Here is an 18,351-nt window from a genome sequence, read left to right on the forward strand (position 1 = left end):
CACAATGATTCTTCCGTCTGGTTATATATAAATATAAACATATGTACACAGCCCTACATTGTGCGTGTGCAGCATAATGCAGGAGGACCGTGTACAACTTGCCTTATGGTTTGCTTTTCTGTTTCTTGTTGAACAGTGGATGTTTCCCTTATCCAAGATGGCGCCGCGGTAGGGAGAGATGTCATTGTCTTAACAGGTGAACGTTTACGTGACGTTCCGCTTCGGATCCCGGAAGAGGATCGGGATTGGGAAGTGAAGCCGAGCGGCTGGGTCGTGATAGAGAGCGATGGGATGAGAGGCCGCGAGCAACCCGCAAGCCCATGCCACGTGAGCACCCTTTGCGCCATGTCACCTATAGCTGCTATACTAGCATGGGCTGCAGGGTGCTGTGTCAGTGATAGCCCCCTATAGCTGTCACACTACCATGGGCTGCAGGGTGTTGTGTCGGTGACAGTTTATAGTAGACATACTAGTATAGACAGAAAGGTGTCAGTCTCCAATGGCGGCTACACTAGCATGGTACTGTGACAGTGTCCTATAGCTGCCACACTAGTATAGACTGCAATCTGTTGTAATAGTGACAGTCTCCTATATCACCGCACTACTGTAGTCTGTAAGGTGTCCGTGACAGTTAAATATAGCCACCACACTAACAGAGACTTCAAGATGTTTTGACAGGCTTCAATAGGTGCCACACTAGTATGGACTGGGAGGTGTCATGTCAGTGACAGACTCTAGCCTCTTATAGCTGCTGCACTAATAAAGAGACTGCAAGGTGAAGCAGTGAACATCTTATATAGCCACCACACTAGTATAGATTGCTAGGTGCTGTGTTGGTGACTCTCTCCTATTTAACCCACACTAGTAGTTTTTGTGACAGTCTCCTATAGATGTTAGTTTAACTGCAAGATGGTGTGACCGTTTCCTAAGCTGCTACATTCGTATAGACCACAGGTTCACGAACTCTGTCCTCAGGACCCCGGACAGTGCATGTTTTCAAGGGTCTCACAGAATCACAAGTGAAATAATAAGCTCCACCTGTGGATCTTTTCGAATGTGTCAGTGAGGGAATGGGATTGAAATGCACACGGCTGTGTAGCCGCTGGTTCAAATCACGACAGCGCTAGCCGATGCTGAGGAAATTCTGACAGCGGAGGTAAGTAATCTAACAAACCCCCCTACCCCCTAACCCTCCTTTAGGGTGCCTAACCTTAACCTCCCTAACCTCCTCCTGTTAGTGCCTAAACCTAACCCTCCCCACATCCTAAATCTAACGGGGAAGGTCCCTAACCTCCCCCCTCTCCCTAGTGCCTAACCCTCCCTTCCGCTAGCCTAACCCTCCACGGGGGTCCCAAAATCTAACTCCCCCACCCTTGCCCGGCTACATAGCTACTTACCTCCGGCCTGGACGATCGGTCCGGCGTCCTGGCGTTAGGATTGACGTAGGTATCGGTATTTCGACGCCTATGTTAAATTCCTATCGGGATTGCTTGGCTGGCCGCCGGTCTCATAACTACATCCCGTCAGCAATGAATACTTCAATGCACTAGCTAGGTGACCTGGAAAATGTGACCCGTTTGGGGTCTGATGACAGAGTTTGAGAACCATTGGTATAGACTGCAAGTTGAGTCTCCTCACATTAATACAGAGTCTGCAAAGTTCTATGCCAGGGACCATTTCCTAAAGCTACATCTATCATTTTACCTACCTATCTAATCCTATATATAAACACATATGTCCCGACTGACTCATCAACTCCCAGCCCAAACCCCTGAACCTAAAAACATGTAATTTGGAGAGTATATGCCTTCCATAACGTAGTCAACCACTAAGCAGGGATTTTTCAAAATTCAACTCCTAAGAGGCTGAAAGGGACTAAATGTTTCCTCCCCCTGTGCAATGTCCTGAATGACCCATCATCACCCTGCCCTAACCCCTTGACTTAGAAAAATGAAATTCGGGGAGTTTTGCGTACCGGGTTGTTTTGCCATTCTCTGTCTGTACCCCCATCAGACAGAAGAGAAAATTACCGGGTCAAAAAATTCAACCCGGTAATTTGCTGATTTACACGTGTATTTCTTCTGTCTGAAAGGGTCAACCTGGGACTAAATTCCCGTGTCTCCGACCCAGGTAAATTCCTTGGTCGAAGTCCTGGGAATTTAGACCCGGGATGACCTTTTCAGACAGAAAAAGGTCTTGTGTAAATCACCAACTTACCGGGTTGAAATGTTTAACTCGGTAATTTGGATTTCTGTCTGAAAGGGGTATAAGCAGGGATATTAAAAGATTTGACCTCTTAAGGGGGTGAAAAGTGATAAATTGTTTCCACTCGACCAAGGTGATTTGGTTGACAAGCAACATGTTTCAAGTGCTGTGGGACTGTAAGCTTATTGTCTGGGATGAGTGGCAGCTCCAGAGGTGTGGCTGCAGCGTAGTCCAATATTCAGATAGAGGAGCCACACCGACTGCCAGTGATGTTTGGCAGCATTTGGGGTGACAGTTGGTGTGGCTCCCATATTTGAGTATTGGACTGTGCTGCAGCCCCACCTCTGGAGTCGCCACTGCTAAGGACTTAACACTTTGACTAGGTTTTTTCCATTTGGATACTTTACTTGCTTTGAATTTGGATTTTTTATTTTCTTGAACATGGCAATTGAGTTTTTGTTTGATAGAGGAGATGGTGCCTCACACCATTGTCCCCATCACAGGAGACTGAGCCTCCCTGTTCCGTTCTGTTTCCTCTTCTATCTCATGTGTGACACTCAGCTAATGGCTAGGGAGGTGCGTGAACTAATTGAGGCACGTGGTGGACAGCTGGGAGAAATTCTCCATCATACCCCACGACTTCAAGTAGAGCAACTACACCAGCTCTGCTGAGTACCTCCTTGACATGTCCCAATCCTTTACTTATGGTGATTTATGCGAACTGATAGCAACTGTTCAAGTTCCTCTTCGAGGTTTACCGCACTCAGGGCCTCATTTATCAACGAGTTATATCACTCTCAACGAGTGATAACACTCGTTACGTATGATAAATGGTGCTCAAGCCAATCAGCTCTCAACTGTCATGTTTGAAAAATGACAGTTGGGAGTTGATTGCCGCACCATTTATCATACACGACGAGTGTGATCACTCATTGGGGTAGATGTTCGAAGCCCAGAAACGGTATCAGCGCATGTTGTGTGCGCTGATGCTGCTTCTCCCCGATGTATGATCGGGGCTCTGGGCGGTAAATGACAGGGGCGCTATGTGCTCCTGTCATTATCGGCGCTGCTATCTACAGGATAGCAGCGCCGAGCGGCAGGGCCATGTACGAACGGTCATAACGCATGACCGTTCGGCCGGCTGTAGCTGTCGTTATCGACAGCTACAGCCTGGCGCTAGCCTATCCCCACAGCAGGGACAGCGCTGTCCCTGCTGTGGTGGCTGCCGGATCCAGGCTGCACGTGGGGATCTCGCGAAACTTAGATCCCGCGCATGCTCAGTGGAGCCGGCCGGGACAGAGACACTGCGCTGCTGTCTCTAGTGGCTAGCTCCCCCACTCCGGACGATGAGATGTTCTTACATCTCATCGGTAGTGCTTCCTGCTTTGCCTCGGTAAAGAGGTGAAGCGGTATAGCGTCACGTTAAGTGCCGCTATAATACATCTACCCCATTGAGATTGATATAACTCATTGATAAATGAGGCCCTTAATCTTGATATTAGCATGCTCCTTTACACCAGAGGCATAAAATAAACTAAGCATATAAGTTAAGTTAAGATGGTATGAAGGAAATGTTAAATATCTATGGTCTACCCAGGTGAAACCGAGTACATCAGCTAGTAGTATATATACTGTAAAGTGTGACAGTCTTCCATAATTGAGATCCTAATGACGCCTTCAAGTAGCTGTGATATTAGTCTATTAGACTGCAAGGTGTTGTGACAGTCTCTTATGGCTTCCACATTGGTATAGACTGCAGTATGTTTTGCCAGTGAATGTTTCCTATAGCTAACACATTAATACAGACAGCAAGGTGTTGTGCCAGTGACAGTTTCCTAAAACTAACATACTAATGTAAACATACATGGTGCTGTGACAAACTCCTATAGCAACCGTACTAGCAAGTGTCACTGACAGTCTTTTATAGCCATCACATCAGTATAGACTGCAAGTTGTATCGGTGAAGGTCACCTCTTTCAGCCACTGTAGGATAGACAACAATGGTTTCTTATCCAATCAATGATACAGCAACCATTCTAGTTTTGACAACCAGTTTAAGTCAATGGCCATCATGCATATCTGAGATTTTTTCTTAGAATGTAGTGTGTCCTGCACACATTTATCAATATTTATTGCATTACATTTATATAGTTAGTCAAATAACACTCACTACATTAGTACATATTACTAATATTATTATCCTTTATTTATATGGCGCCACAAGTGTTCCGCAGCGCCTTACAAAGTACTGTACATAAACAAATAGGTTGACCAGCAATTTACAGTACAATGCAATCTATGCAAGGACATGGATAATATACATTGCTCCATTACATGTTACGACCATAACAACCAGATATGCAGCAGATCGTAAGCAACCAAGTGTTCGTTGGGAATTGGTATGAAATACCGCCGGCCGCTAGGTTCGATTCCCGTCAGCGGCAGCCCGACAGGAGCAGAGTGCGACGCAGCGGAAGCCCGACAGCACTGGAAATCCTGATCGTGGATAGGTAAGTATCCACTAACCTAACCCTCCTTAGGGGTGCCTAACCCTAACTTCCCCCCCAAGTACCTAACCCTAACCACCCCCTTCCCTGCTGCCTAAACCTAAGTCCCCCGGGGGGGTGCCTAACCCTGAACCTCCCTCCCCCTAGCCTAACCCTCCCGGGGGGGTGCCTAACCCTAAGTCCCCCCCGGGAGCCCTAAACCTGACCCTCCACCCCCGCGGCTGTCCGCTCGCGGCGCCCGGCATCACTACGATCGTGATGCCGGGCGCCGGTCTCCTGGCCACGGGGAAATGCGGGCGCCTACATCTAGACGCCCGGCATTTCACCCTTGCCGGGATAAGACAGTCGGGAAGCCGGCTGCCGGTATTTAGACAGTCGGCTTCCCGATTGCCTCCCGTTCGTTGCCCTATTGGGGAGTAAGAAGTAGATGAAAGTAAAGTAAGGAGAAGCACAAGAGGCTAGAGGGCCCTGCTCGTAAGAGCTTACATTCTAAAGGGGATGGGCAGACAAACAGGTGTAACACAGATGGTGTAGACAGGGAGGAAGGAGCATGTAGCAGCAAGTTAGGATGAGAGCTGGAAGGCTTTGATGAAGTAGTGGGTCTTGAGAGCCCGTTTGAAGGAGGGAGTGAGTTCCAAAGGTGGGGAGCAGCACAGGCAAAATCTTGGAGGCGGGAGTGGGAGGAAGTAATCAGTTGGCATGAGACGCAGCGTGCATTTGTTGAACGAAATGGGCGGACAGGAGAGTGAAGGGAGATAAGGTCAGAGATGTAAATGGGAGAGGAATGGGTGAGGGCTTTGTAAGCGAGTGTGAGAACCTTGAATTGGGTTATAAAAGGGAAGGGGAGACAGATGTAGAGCGTTTGGAGAGGAAGATGAGCCGAGCAGCAGCATTAAGGACAGAGTGGAGAGGAGAGAGATGGGAGTTAGGGAGGTCAGATAGGAGGAGGTTACAGTAGTCCAATCTGGAGATGACCAGTGAGTGTATGAGGGTTTTAGTAGCATCCTGGGTGAGAAAGGGTCTAATCTTGTAAATATTTTTGAGATGGAAACGACAGGACTGGGAGAGGTTCTGGATATGTGGTTTGAAGGAAAGAGAGGAGTCCAGGATAACTCCAAGACAGCACACTTTGGGGCTAGAGGAGATAGTTGTGCCATCAATTGATAAAGAAATAGTGAGAAGTGAGGTTATGTTGGAGGGTGGGAAAATGATCAGTTCAGTCTTAGACATATTAATTTTAAGAAATCGCTGGGACATCCAGGAAGAGATAGCAGAGAGACAGTTACAGATACGAGTGAGGAGAGGTGACTGTCCCCTATAGCCAGTAGACTGTTATGTTTGTGGTTCCCAAACGCTGTCTCAAGGCAACCTAGAATTCCAGGTTTTAAGGTTATACATGCTTGAGCACAGATGGTTAAATCTAATTGACTACTTAGGTACTAATTGGCAACCTGTGCTCACGCATAGATATCCGTAATACCTGGACTATTAGGATGTCTGAGTTTGGGAACCACTGCCATATGTGATGTCACAAGCCTATAGCTGTAACTTAATTACAGAAATACCTCTAGAAATTTGTTACCAGAGTCTCCAAAATATAGCGATTAGTACTTAAAACACAAGGATTTCCTGCAATTCACCTCTCGTCACCTACCCCTATCCTACTGCAGTCCCAGAGTTAAAACCACTTATTACTAGCCTGTGCTAGTATTCGCACTTGCAGTGTTTCCAGCACACCATCTGAGTTTACTGCATGACTGCCAGCAATGCACTGTAGGCCAGCAAAAGAGAATACTGGGATCAGCTTTAATAGATTGTGATCTTAAAATAATAGCCACTATATTGTGCTGAGTTTTTTATATTGTATTTTTTCTTTTGAAATGTCTAGTTTCCCGATTTTAGTAAATTTTTATTGGAGTATTTATTCAAAGCTAATACTTAATTGTGTTGGGGTTTATACAATTTAGTCTTTCCATTAAGCTCCTTCTTCCGTGTTGGGTATGATATCCCGACAGTCGGGGTGCCTGGCTGTCAGTAGATTGACAGCGGCATCCTGATGGCTAGAATCCCGACAGGGGAACATCCCTATTTACCACTTAACCCTCCTTTCCAGTACCCTAACACTAACCCTCCTGGTACGTGCCCTACCCTCCTGCCTTAGTGCGCTTGGAGATTACATCACCTCCAAGCGTCATCTGCAACGACGGAAGAGCCGGGTCACTGCAGACCCGGCTCCGGTGTGATCGGCGCTGACTCGGGAATATCCTGAGTCAGCGCCGCAATATAAAAGGGTTCTGTGCCGGGTCTGATCCGGGTTGGAACAGTGTTCCAACTCCTAGATCAGACCTGGCACTTTGGTGTAAAATGTATACATTTGAAAAACATAAATGTTTTCCATCCGCATAGCATTGCAGTTGGAAGTTAGCCTAAAGGCTCATACACACTGGACGATTCTCTTGAACGATATGAACGATAGCGACATCGTTGATTGATATATCATCAGTGTGTATGTACTAAATTATGTGTGCACCCGCTAGACGTTAATTATCTCCCCAGTCGTCTGTACATGCAGCTCAATGTCGGGATATCGTTAACGATGCCATGCTGCCGAATGCAATATTCTCCCCCCCTGGCTTCAAGCATTACTGCCGGCATCTGCAAGTGTGTACGCATTTGTCGTTGCTGGCACCCCCGCTGTGTCCGTCGCTGACTGTCACTCCGTACAGACATCGTCCAGTGTGTACGGGGCATTAGGTGCACACCATAAGATTATCTGTCCAATCTGGCTGGTTGGAATGAAAAACTGGTATCCACTTTTGTCAATTTTCTGGATTTGGGAGCAAATGGGCGATTGTCATTTGCTCCCATGTATTACCAGATTTTCTTTCCAACGAGCCAGAATGGACAGATAATCTTAAAGTGTGTACCTAGCTTTAAGGATACATTTGAACAGATTGCTGTAACTACTCTTAAGCTGGGTACAAACTAAACTGTGTGTGTACCCAGCGATGTCGCCGACATATCCGGCGGTCCGTACACACTGGGCGATCTGGTGCCCGACTGCCCGATATGCTGACCCCCCCCCTGCAGAGTGCTGCAGGGAATCGTCGGCTGCATCGCCTGATCTTACTTGCTGCACATAAGTTCATTCAATCCGGCTGACAATCTCATGGGAGTGCGCAGTGCATACACACTACAAATTTTGTAACTGTTTGTCGTTCTGCTGTGTCGGAATCGGCCAAATCGTTAAAGATATCGTGTAGTTCTTACCTGGTATTCAAAAGATTCCACTTATCAAAAGACTTTTTTTTTTTTTTTTACTTGATCATTGATTACATACTGGCCACATTGTAAATGCATTGAATGTGTTACAGGTTCCAACTCGCAGTAGTTCAATAATGGTTTTTAAAGCTCCTCTTTTGTAGGTTACCTTTTTACATCCAAGAACATTTGATTATCATACTAGCTCCTGCACCTACAGTCTATGCAACGCTTATTGCAATAATGTTTATTTTCTAGTCAACTCATACATCGCACATTGGGCCTGATTCAGAGCCGCTCGTAAGCGGCCGCTCGTTCGCTCTGAGCGATGTTCGCACAACTGCGCATGCGTATGGGTCGTAATGCGCATGCGCAAAACAGTAATTACGGTCGGAAATCGTGTGCTCGTAAAACAGCGAGGGGCTGCTAATTTGATTTACAGAATGTACTACCGTTTGTGGGTGGTAACAGGGGAAGGTGCTTGAAAACGGGGGAGTGGAAATCCGAACGCAGGCGGGCCTAACGGTCAAAAGGGCGTTTAATGGGAGTGCATAATTAGTAAAGGAGCGTCATCGACCACGTCACTTGGTTATCTTTTTGCCTGAACTGCTCACAGTGATAGCGGGAAGAAAATCCTACCACAAGCACTGCGGGCAGTTCAGATGCCTTTCGATGTTCCCGATTAATCTAATAAATACCGGAGATGACGTGTGATGCGAACGGCAAAGGGACGTCTTTACAAAATTGCGAGCGCATTTTTAGGACGCTCGCTCAGACATAGAGGCGTAAACACACCGCAAAGAGCGAGCGCTCAATTTAAATATCTAACCCCTTTTTTAGAAGGAGCGTCCGCAAATAGCATCTGGCTCTGAATCGGGCCCATTGCTCACAGCTAAACCCATCAGATCTGTAATAACATAGCGCACTCTTTTATCTCTCTGTACCAAAGGTGTAAAACTCACTACAAGAAACCAGCTCCATTTTGTACACTTATTTTTTTGTTACAACTGATATGGGCTTACATATCCTCTTTGTCAAGAATTAATACATGAACTAGCACAATGGTACTTGTAATGAAATGTATCTGGTGTTATGCACCATGCTGTCTGACCTTTATTTATCATTTGCATACTAATGCACTTCCAATAATCCAAACAGGCCCAGTTAATCATTGTGGACCAGTGGCTGTTGCATCATCCTGGGCTATTGACCTTACAGCTTTGCAAAAGCAGCAGAAGAGTTGTTTATCCAGGCGGCTGGTAGTTTTTTATCTCTTCCATACTGAATATTTACACCTCAGGTATGTTTGGAGAAAAAACCTTAAATTGCAGGCATCCTAGAGGAGCTTCACAATTGTATAATTTTGTATTTCATCCTGACAAGTAAAATGGTGCAGTATGTCACTCTACAAATATGTAAATCCAAGTTTTGATATTCCCAGCTGTTATATGCAGAAGTTATGTTAATTCTTTTATTTTTTTTATTTAGACCCCTTTCACACAGTGAAAAGGACCTGGGAATTTGCCAGGACAATCCAGGTCAACCCGTGTTCTTTTTCTGTGTGAAAGGGTCAACCTGGATTGAAATTGCTGGGTCTTCAACCGTGGTCGCTACCAGGGTTATTCCCAAGTCCAGCCTGGGTTGCCTGCTGTCTGAATGGGTGCGTCCCAGGAGGAGATCATAAAGCAAATGAATGGGACAGTCAAAGATGCTACAGTGTATTCCAATATAGCAAAAATACTCGCATCCAGGGGTATACAGCAAATGCAGCAGGTTAACAAATTGAAGGCACTACGAATATATTACTATTAGGTTTACGACCACAACCGCAGAAAGAGTGGTGCTGTAAGAATGGAGTGGCTATATTTTGACCAGTGCAATGAGGTATTTGAGAATTCTGCACTTGTAAATCCTATTGCCATTTATTGGCTGACCCAGGTTCATTGTGAAAGGGATCGACCTGGGAATAACCCGGGTCCAAACTGCAGTGTGAAAGGTGGGTGGGAGCTCTGACCCGGGTCCAACCCGTGTTAAAAAAAAATAGGGTCAAAGCCCCGGCTTCTGTCTGAAAGTGTTTTTTATTTAATTCTTCTATATTATGCACAAAAGACATTATAGCAATTACATAATTAGCATAATTCCACCTTCTGCAATAACTGGACTACTCCTGGTCAGCTCACATATTCACCCTTATTAGGGTCCAATTTCTTTAAAAATGCAAACTGTGTAGTGGTAATCAAAGGGGAGGAGCCTATATATTTCTGAAAGCAGTGGTAGAAAGCAGTGGTTCCTAAACTGTTAAGAAACAAGGTGCCCTAGAGTATCAGCAATGTTTTCACAGCACCCCTAAGCCAAAAGTCTGTTATTGAAAAGTAGCAAAGTCAAGTAAATTGTGCTTACCTGTCATCCTTAAGTTCAGTTATGTAGTGGGGGACAGGTTTGCGCTTCTGTTTGACCACATATTTACATTACATCAACCATAAATAATTTGATTTGGTGCTGAACCATCAACCTGAAGCACCCCTGCAAGTATCCCAAGGCACACCAGGGTGCCATGGCGCACAATTTGGGAACTACTGCCTTAAAGCATTTATAATCTTAAAAATAGGTCAATAGGTGCAGCTACTGTAATCTGGAGTCTGTTTAAAAGTCTTGCAAGTTAAATCTAAATAAACTAAATGTTTAACGTTGTGGTCCCCAGTTTACAATATATGGTGTAGCTTTTAAGTATTTTTACTGCAATATTAGAAGCTTATTGAGAATGCTGGGGTGCTCCTTGGTTGGACAGTCCAAAAATATTATAATCAAACAGATACATCAAAGATAGTATCAAAAGACGGCACTCACCAGACTTGACACAGGAAGATTCCAACAATATTTATTTTCTTATACAGGTCACAAACGGTTGCATAGATAATGTGTCAACGTTTCGGACCTTCCATCGGTCCTCTCTCAAGACTTTCAATCCAGACACAGGAGAATTAACATGGCAAATATCCAGCGTCAATAGTAGAGAAACAGCAACAACAATATGCACACACTCCCTGGGTCCCAGTATATATACCCACCTCCAACGCACAATCTCCAACAATAACAAGATCACCTGTAAAATATAGTGAAATACTCCACCTATCTAACTATGAGATATCAAAGTCCACATCCCAGACCACACAGAGATACCGGTTTGTGTTAGGTGTTAATACACCACCTATATTGTTGATTGTAAATCCTGTGAGTGCCACTGCATCGAAGTTTACTTATGAATTTTTCCTGGAGACACCCAGGCAAGATGGTATTTGTATTGGATTGAGTGCCAGCCTACTCTGTTTTATTTTTATTTATATATATATTATTAGTTGCTAGGCTGGCGCTCCTGTGCTAAGTAGCAGATAATGGAGTCTGGTGCCTTCCAAACTCCCTTTCCTGATAGGGTGAGTATCATGCAGTGTTCCAAGCGGTGGCACTCTGGACAACGTTGAATAATCTCAATAGTCCCTGAATGTTTGAATCAAGGTTTTAGAGCTATACTTTAAAGCTCTTTCATCAGGAGTAATATAGATTAATAGGTAGATAGATAGATATATCTATCTATTTTCATTCATTCATCTGGAAAGTATTCACAATGCTTCACATTTTGTTATGTTAGTCTTATTCCAAAATGGAATAAATTAATTTTTGTCCTTAAAATTCTACACACAATACCCCATAATGATGACGTGTAAAAAGTTTTTTTACGATTTTTGCAAATTGAATAATAAAAAAAAAAAAAGAAGAAATCACACGTACATAAGTATTCACAGCATTTGTTCAATACATTGTTGATGCACCTTTGGCAGCAATTACAGTCTCAAGTCTTTTTGAATATGATGCTACAAGCTTCGCACACCTATCTTTGGGCAGTTTTGCCCATTCCTCTTTGCACCACCTCTCAAGCTCCGTCAGGTTGGATGGGAAGCGTCGGTGCACAGCCAATTTCAGATCTCTCCAGAGATGATCAATCGGATTCAAGTCTGGGCTCTGGCTGGGCCATTCAAGGACTTTCACAGAGTTGTCCTGAAGCCAATCCTTTGATATTTTGGCTGTGTGCTTAGGGTCGTTGTCCTGCTGAAAAATGAACCGTCGCCTCATTCTGAGGTCAAGAGCGCTCTGGAGCAGGTTTTCATCCAGGATGTCTCTGTACATTGCTGCATCCCTCTATCCTGACTAGTCTTCCAGTTCCTGCCGCTGAAAAAAATCCCCACAGCATGATGCTGCCACTAACATGCTTCACTGTAGGGATGGTTATTGGCCTGGTGATGAGTGGTGCCTGGTTTCCTCCAAACATAACGTCTGGCATTCACGCCAAAGAGTACAATCTTTGTCTCTCATGGTCTGAGAGTCCTTCAGGTGCATTTTGGCAAACTCCAGGCAGGCTGCCATGTGCTTTTTACTAAGAAGTGTCTTCCGTCTGGCCACTCTACCATACAGGCCTGATTGGTGGATGGCTGCAGAGATGGTTGTCCTTCTGAAAGGTTCTCCTCTCTCCATAGAGGATTGCTGTAGCTCTGATAGAGTGACCATTGGGTTCTTGGTCACCTCCCTAACTAGGTCCCTTCTCCCCCGATCGCTCAGTTTAGACAGCCGGCCAACTCTAGGATGAGTCCTGGTGGTTCCGAACTCCTTCCATTTACGGATGATGGAGGCCACTGTGCTCATTGGGACCTTCAAAGCTGCAGATATTTTTCTGTACCCTTCCAAAGATTTGTGCCTCGAGACAATTCTGTCTCGGAGGTCTACAGACAATTCCTTGGACTTCATGCTTGGTTTGTGCTCTGAAATGCACGGTCAAGTGTGGGACCTTATATAGACAGGTGTATGCCTTTCAAAATCATGTCCAAACAACTGAATTTACCACAGGTGGACTCCAATTAAGCTTTAGGAACAGCTCAATTTTGAGTTTCATGGCAAAGGCTGTGAATAGTTATGTACAAGTGATTTCTTAGTGTTTTTTTTTTTTTTTAATTAAATTTGCAAAAATCTCAAACTTTTTACATGTTGTCATTATGGGGTATTGTTTGTAGAATTTTGAGGACAAAACTGAATTTATTCCATTTTGGAATAAGGCTGTAACATAACAAAATCTGGAAAGAGTGAAGCGTTGTGAATACTTTCCGGATGCACTGTATATGTATGTGTGTGTTAGTCTAGAGATCCTGCGTAGCTCATTGTAGTAGATGGGCAACTCAGGTTAGCTGTCGCAAGGTTAATGTTGCTAATCCTAAAAGGCTTTGTGCGCATAGAACACTGGCAAAACATACAGCACCCACCCACCATGCTATTACATGAGTCATTTTTCAGTGGGTTATGCAATGCATAATCATTAATAAAGGCAAATGCTGCCTCATGCAGTCATTCTGTATAGTAGTAATCCATTGTGTATACTCGCATAACACCATTTGTAATACTTTTTGTTTGCGGTCCACTACATCTTGAATGTGAAGGCTAACATTTCTTTCCTAATATTCTGTGTAGTGAATAATTTCTGATTAAAAGGGCAGTAACTGGGGCCTTCTTTACTATGCAAGATTTTGGTAGTTCTAATTTATTATTTGGAAATAAGAAAACTTAATTTAAGCAAGATTTCACAAAATGAAATTAGTGAACAGACTTCATATCAAACCCTGAACTGACCATTTTGTTAGTCTGTACTATTTACATCCAAGTGACTACATTTTATTGTACAGCACTATCAATCCTTGTGATGGATTATATTTGAGGACCTTTCACTTTACTTTAATACATAATTCGTACACCACAATTTTAAAGTAAGCACATGTGCAAATGGATTTCCAAGTATCTGTAGAACAGTCCTTATAACAGAGTAAATGTATTTCATTTTGTAAATATTCTAATATATTCTACTTTTGTAAATATTTTTCTTTTCAGGGCACACGTTGAAGAGTGCAGTCCATAATGGAAAAACATTGGGTGTTTTGGGCTTGTGCGGAGAGGTGGCTACTGACATTAGGATCTTGGTCATGGGGACTGTGTCGGATATGTCTTCTGCCGTTAATATTAACTTTTAATATGTACGGTGGTGGTATTCTGCTCCTTCTAATATTTGTCTCCATAGCGGGAATACTATTTAAATTTCAGGATGTACTGCTTTACTTCCCAGATCAGCCTTCCTCATCACGACTTTATGTACCAATGCCCACCGGAATACCACATGAAAATATATTCATTAAAACAAAAGATGGTATACACCTCAACCTCATCCTTTTGAGATACACCGGGGATAACTCAAGCTTTTCTCCAACTATCATTTATTTTCATGGTAATGCAGGAAATATTGGTCATCGGTTACCAAATGCATTATTGATGCTGGTTAACCTAAAAGTTAACTTGCTCTTAGTTGACTACAGAGGATATGGAAAGAGTGAAGGAGAGCCAAGTGAAGAAGGTCTTTACCTGGACTCTGAAGCGGTGCTTGATTATGTCATGACCAGACCTGACATTGATAAGACCAAGATAATTCTGTTTGGACGTTCGTTAGGAGGAGGGGTGGCCATTCATTTGGCATCTGAAAATGCACACCGGATTTCAGCTATAATGTTAGAAAATACATTTCTTAGCATTCCCCATATGGCCAGCACCCTGTTTTCTTTTCTTCCTATGCGTTACCTTCCTTTATGGTGCTACAAAAATAAGTTCTTGTCTTACAGGAAAATTTCTCAGTGCCGAATGCCTTCCTTATTTATCTCTGGGTTATCAGACCAATTAATCCCTCCATTCATGATGAAACAGCTCTATGAACTATCCCCATCCCGGACTAAACGATTAGCAATCTTTCCAGATGGGACACACAATGATACCTGGCAGTGCCAAGGCTACTTTGCTGCACTTGAACAATTTATTAAAGAACTGCCCGTTAATCGCTGTCCAGATGAAAATGCAAAGACTTCGAATGTCACAATAATATGAATGCCAACTCCTTTTGCACTGTCTTTAGTTTGTGATAAGTGATTTAAAGAATGTCATTTGTACTGTTTGTTATCCAAACTTAAGAGGGTAAAGTAAACTTTTAGTGCATCCATGATGTAGCTTATAATTTTCAGCTTTCTTTCTATAGAAGTTTCTATTGAGCTCTAAGTGAACCACATTTCTCTATAGAATTCTAAGTTAGTAAATGTTCAGTGCATGCACTGTTTTAACATATCCTTCATTTTGAATCTCGCTCTAATGCTGTTTTTTTTTTTAAGGAAGCATTGGCATTACGTGGGATATTCTAAAATACTACTGTTCTTTTTATGGTTTATATATATTTATTTTTAAAACGTACCAAAACCCTGGTCACATCCATCTGTTATTTATCACGACTGCACAATATATCTAAGGCAATTGAATTCAAATAAAAACCTGCAATAAGTGGAAATCTGTTAGTTTATTATCTGACCTTTTATTATCTGACCTTCCAAAAGTTATCTAATATGTCCTTAGATTGGAGTTCATGTTTTGTTTTTCTTTTCTCTTCTGAATTAAGCCACACTTAAATCCTGCAGGCTTATTAGAGGTTGGCTAGGGTCTGAGTACATTAATACATTCATTATTCCTCTCCTCATCTGTGTGTACTTTGTTCATTAGCCAATGAGATTATTGCTATGTTCACAGCATAGCCAATCGGAATATCAGCAGGGTGAGGAGAGTGATGTGGGAATCTGTCATCTGTGTACTCATGTGATTGTGTTAGTGAGAATAGAGGAAACTTTAATATGTGAATAACAAATACAGATAAGCAAGAAGCCATGACTAGGAATGGAACCAGCCGGTTCCTCAATATCACAGACTACTTATGTGAGGTTCCTGTCACATTGATTAAGGAAGTTTAGAACTTCTGTATGAAAGAAAGTTCATGCTCCCACTTTTTATTAGAACATCAAGGGGTACTAGCAATGAAATGGCTGTCATACCACTATTATGGTTAAACTCACCCCATGTGTATGCACTATGTGTTCATTCATGCAGCATACTGTATAAAAATATATTTTTGCATTTTTGTGTCACACCATTGTGTTATTTAATGTTCTGTGTTAGCCAGAGATTGGCTTATAATAATGTGTGCTATCCATTCAGTAGGTAATGTTCATTCTGCATGCTTGTATTATTTTCCAGATTCAGTGTTTTGACTTTGCAATGCACATCTTCACCTCATTTGTGTATGAAATCATTTACCTGTGCAAACTAGGCTTGTTTACTTTAAATATCCTGCTACTGGAAATACTATATTTTAGGGGCATAAAAAAAACATTTACCTGTCACTTTTGTCTTACATTGTGCATATTTTTTGTTTCATCCATTGCAATAAATGGTGAAAATTGAGTTATTTTTATTTATAGTTAGGTTAATTTATGTGTAGTACAAATTAGTGTCTGATGGTATTTTTTACTAAAATGTTTTTTATATTAAATGGTAATTAAACTCTAATTGCCTTCCATTGCAGTGCAGCAAGACCCTCAGCACCTAAAACAAATTACATTGTACAAAGCACTTGCATCATTCAGAGGTAGAAGAAAATCCAATAAGGATTAAATCATGTTATGATGCAAGGGGTTTAAATGTCATTTTATTTTGCATGCAGGGAACTACTACTGCCTGTTTTTGCATGTAGTACATGCACATACTGGGAAGCCTTAGTTCAACACCAGATCTAACGTTGAGCTTGGGGCTCTGTTTACCAACCTTAAATATGTCTGCATACTATATTTGAAATGTGACCCTTGTTCAGCACAGCATGGTTTTACTAATGTATTCTATTACTCTTTCAAACTCTTAAATCTAAATGATGACATTGGTGAGATGAGCTATACTGTTATTTTTCTCTTTGTTTGTCCTTTGGCCAATGATTGTTAAACATGATGCCCATTTAATTATCAATCTAAGTGACAAGTCTTTAACAAACCATTTATGGACTTGAAAGAAGTATTATGGCTGGAGTGAAATTATATTCACAAACAATTTGCAAGGGCTTATACATAATTGGTAAGAGTGTTCACTTTGTATGAAAGCTGTTTTAACACCACAATTTTATTCATGTGAAGATGTACATATTTAGAATAAATTATTCATGTTTTCAAAATGCTTGACAGAAGATTGATTTGAGTTCCTTTTTCCCAAGTAAGGTATTTCTAATATTATGGCAATATGGGTGGTAGCAGATGCATTTGCCACCAAGTCACATGCTTCTTTTGAGACCTGATGACACTTGAGTTACCTTTTTAAATCTAGATGCATGGTCTTGGGATACAGCACTTTCACTTAATATAAGGTTCGGTGGGTTATATTGGCGCTAATGATTGTGTTTGCAGCCTGAGTAGCCCCTGGTTCTGCCCATGAACCACAAATAGATAAAGTAGCATAGTATGGGTAATACTTTATGGTGCTCACCATTTGATACCGAAATATGGAACAATTCTTCCCTTAGGATTTGCAAAGTCTGTCAATCTCTTAGTGATTGGTCCAGATGATATGAAAAATAGTGTGATATTGTATAACCAAAATATTGTGGTAATAAAATGAAATATAAATGAGCTATATATTCGAGGTGTGATTCAACCACTTAAAATTAGAAGCTTACAGATATAACGTCTAAAAATCGCAGTTGTGTTATAGATTAGTATCACTTCTCCACTGTAGCAGCATGTGTTTTCATTCAAAAGAGTGTATTAGATACAGGTTGTGCATTATCTTTTAAAATAAAGATCTTTTAATGATGCACATGAATAAAAAATACATGGTAAAAGCATTATTGGAACCGTACCAGATTAACACTGAAGTGAGAGATGTAATACCATGGAGTGGAAATTCCAAAATGAACCTTCTTTGGTTCTTACAGTGCTTGGCCTGCTGGAGAAAGTTAATTTTCAAAGTTCTGAATGGCAGATTAGGTCCAAAATTGGATAATTCATTTGAGCCTCGGGATGGGCTCTTCCTCAAGGCAGTATGGCTTGCATCTGCCAAAAGTTCCTTAAAATAGCCTTGTTTTGTGTTTGCTTCTAGGTCAAATTATCAGTCCATAACCCGGAAAGACTTCTATCCTGCTAGGCATAGTTATAGGTACTGTGAAGCACCGTCAGTGGATCTGCAGAAACATTTATTGGGAGTGCCTCCGTTTTCCAAGTATTTAACTTATAGTAGAACACCCGAGAATATTTCTGTTGTATGCCATGTAGGAACAGTAAGGAAGATTCACTAACACATTAAAACATCCTCAAATAAATACATTTTATGGGATGAACCATACTGTCAGGGGCTTTGTATATCAACAGCAGTCCGAATTGTTTCAGCTAAAGGCTCTATAGCAAGTACGTAAATGCGGAAAAAGTGGACTGTCCTGGAGGGT

At 42.3% G+C, this 18,351-nt stretch overlaps 1 protein-coding gene across 2 annotated transcripts; it reads left to right on the forward strand.

Moving 5' to 3' along the window:
- The first annotated feature begins 74 nt into the window (after positions 1-74).
- On the forward strand, positions 75-17,088 carry ABHD13 (abhydrolase domain containing 13). Of its 2 annotated transcripts, none has more exons than XM_088456709.1 (3): positions 75-327; positions 9,132-9,273; positions 13,899-17,088. In XM_088456709.1, exon 3 carries the CDS (start codon positions 13,926-13,928, stop codon positions 14,934-14,936), a length of 1,011 nt encoding a protein of 336 aa, XP_088312835.1. In that variant the 5' UTR covers positions 75-327; positions 9,132-9,273; positions 13,899-13,925; the 3' UTR covers positions 14,937-17,088. The 2 variants fall into 2 exon arrangements, with proteins under 2 accessions (XP_088312835.1, XP_088312840.1); XM_088456714.1 differs by lacking the exon at positions 75-327 and adding an exon at positions 4,630-4,715.
- Positions 17,089-18,351: the final 1,263 nt, after the last annotated feature.

This window comes from Taudactylus pleione, unplaced genomic scaffold (genome assembly GCF_031769625.1).
Source record: "Taudactylus pleione unplaced genomic scaffold, aTauple2 ptg000041l, whole genome shotgun sequence".
Classification (NCBI taxonomy): domain Eukaryota; kingdom Metazoa; phylum Chordata; class Amphibia; order Anura; family Myobatrachidae; genus Taudactylus; species Taudactylus pleione.

What these genes read in the sequence shown, in the direction of transcription:
- ABHD13 (XM_088456709.1), top strand. Translation starts at nt 13,926, where the DNA reads ATGGAAAAACATTGGGTGTTTTGGGCTTGTGCGGAGAGGTGGCTACTG.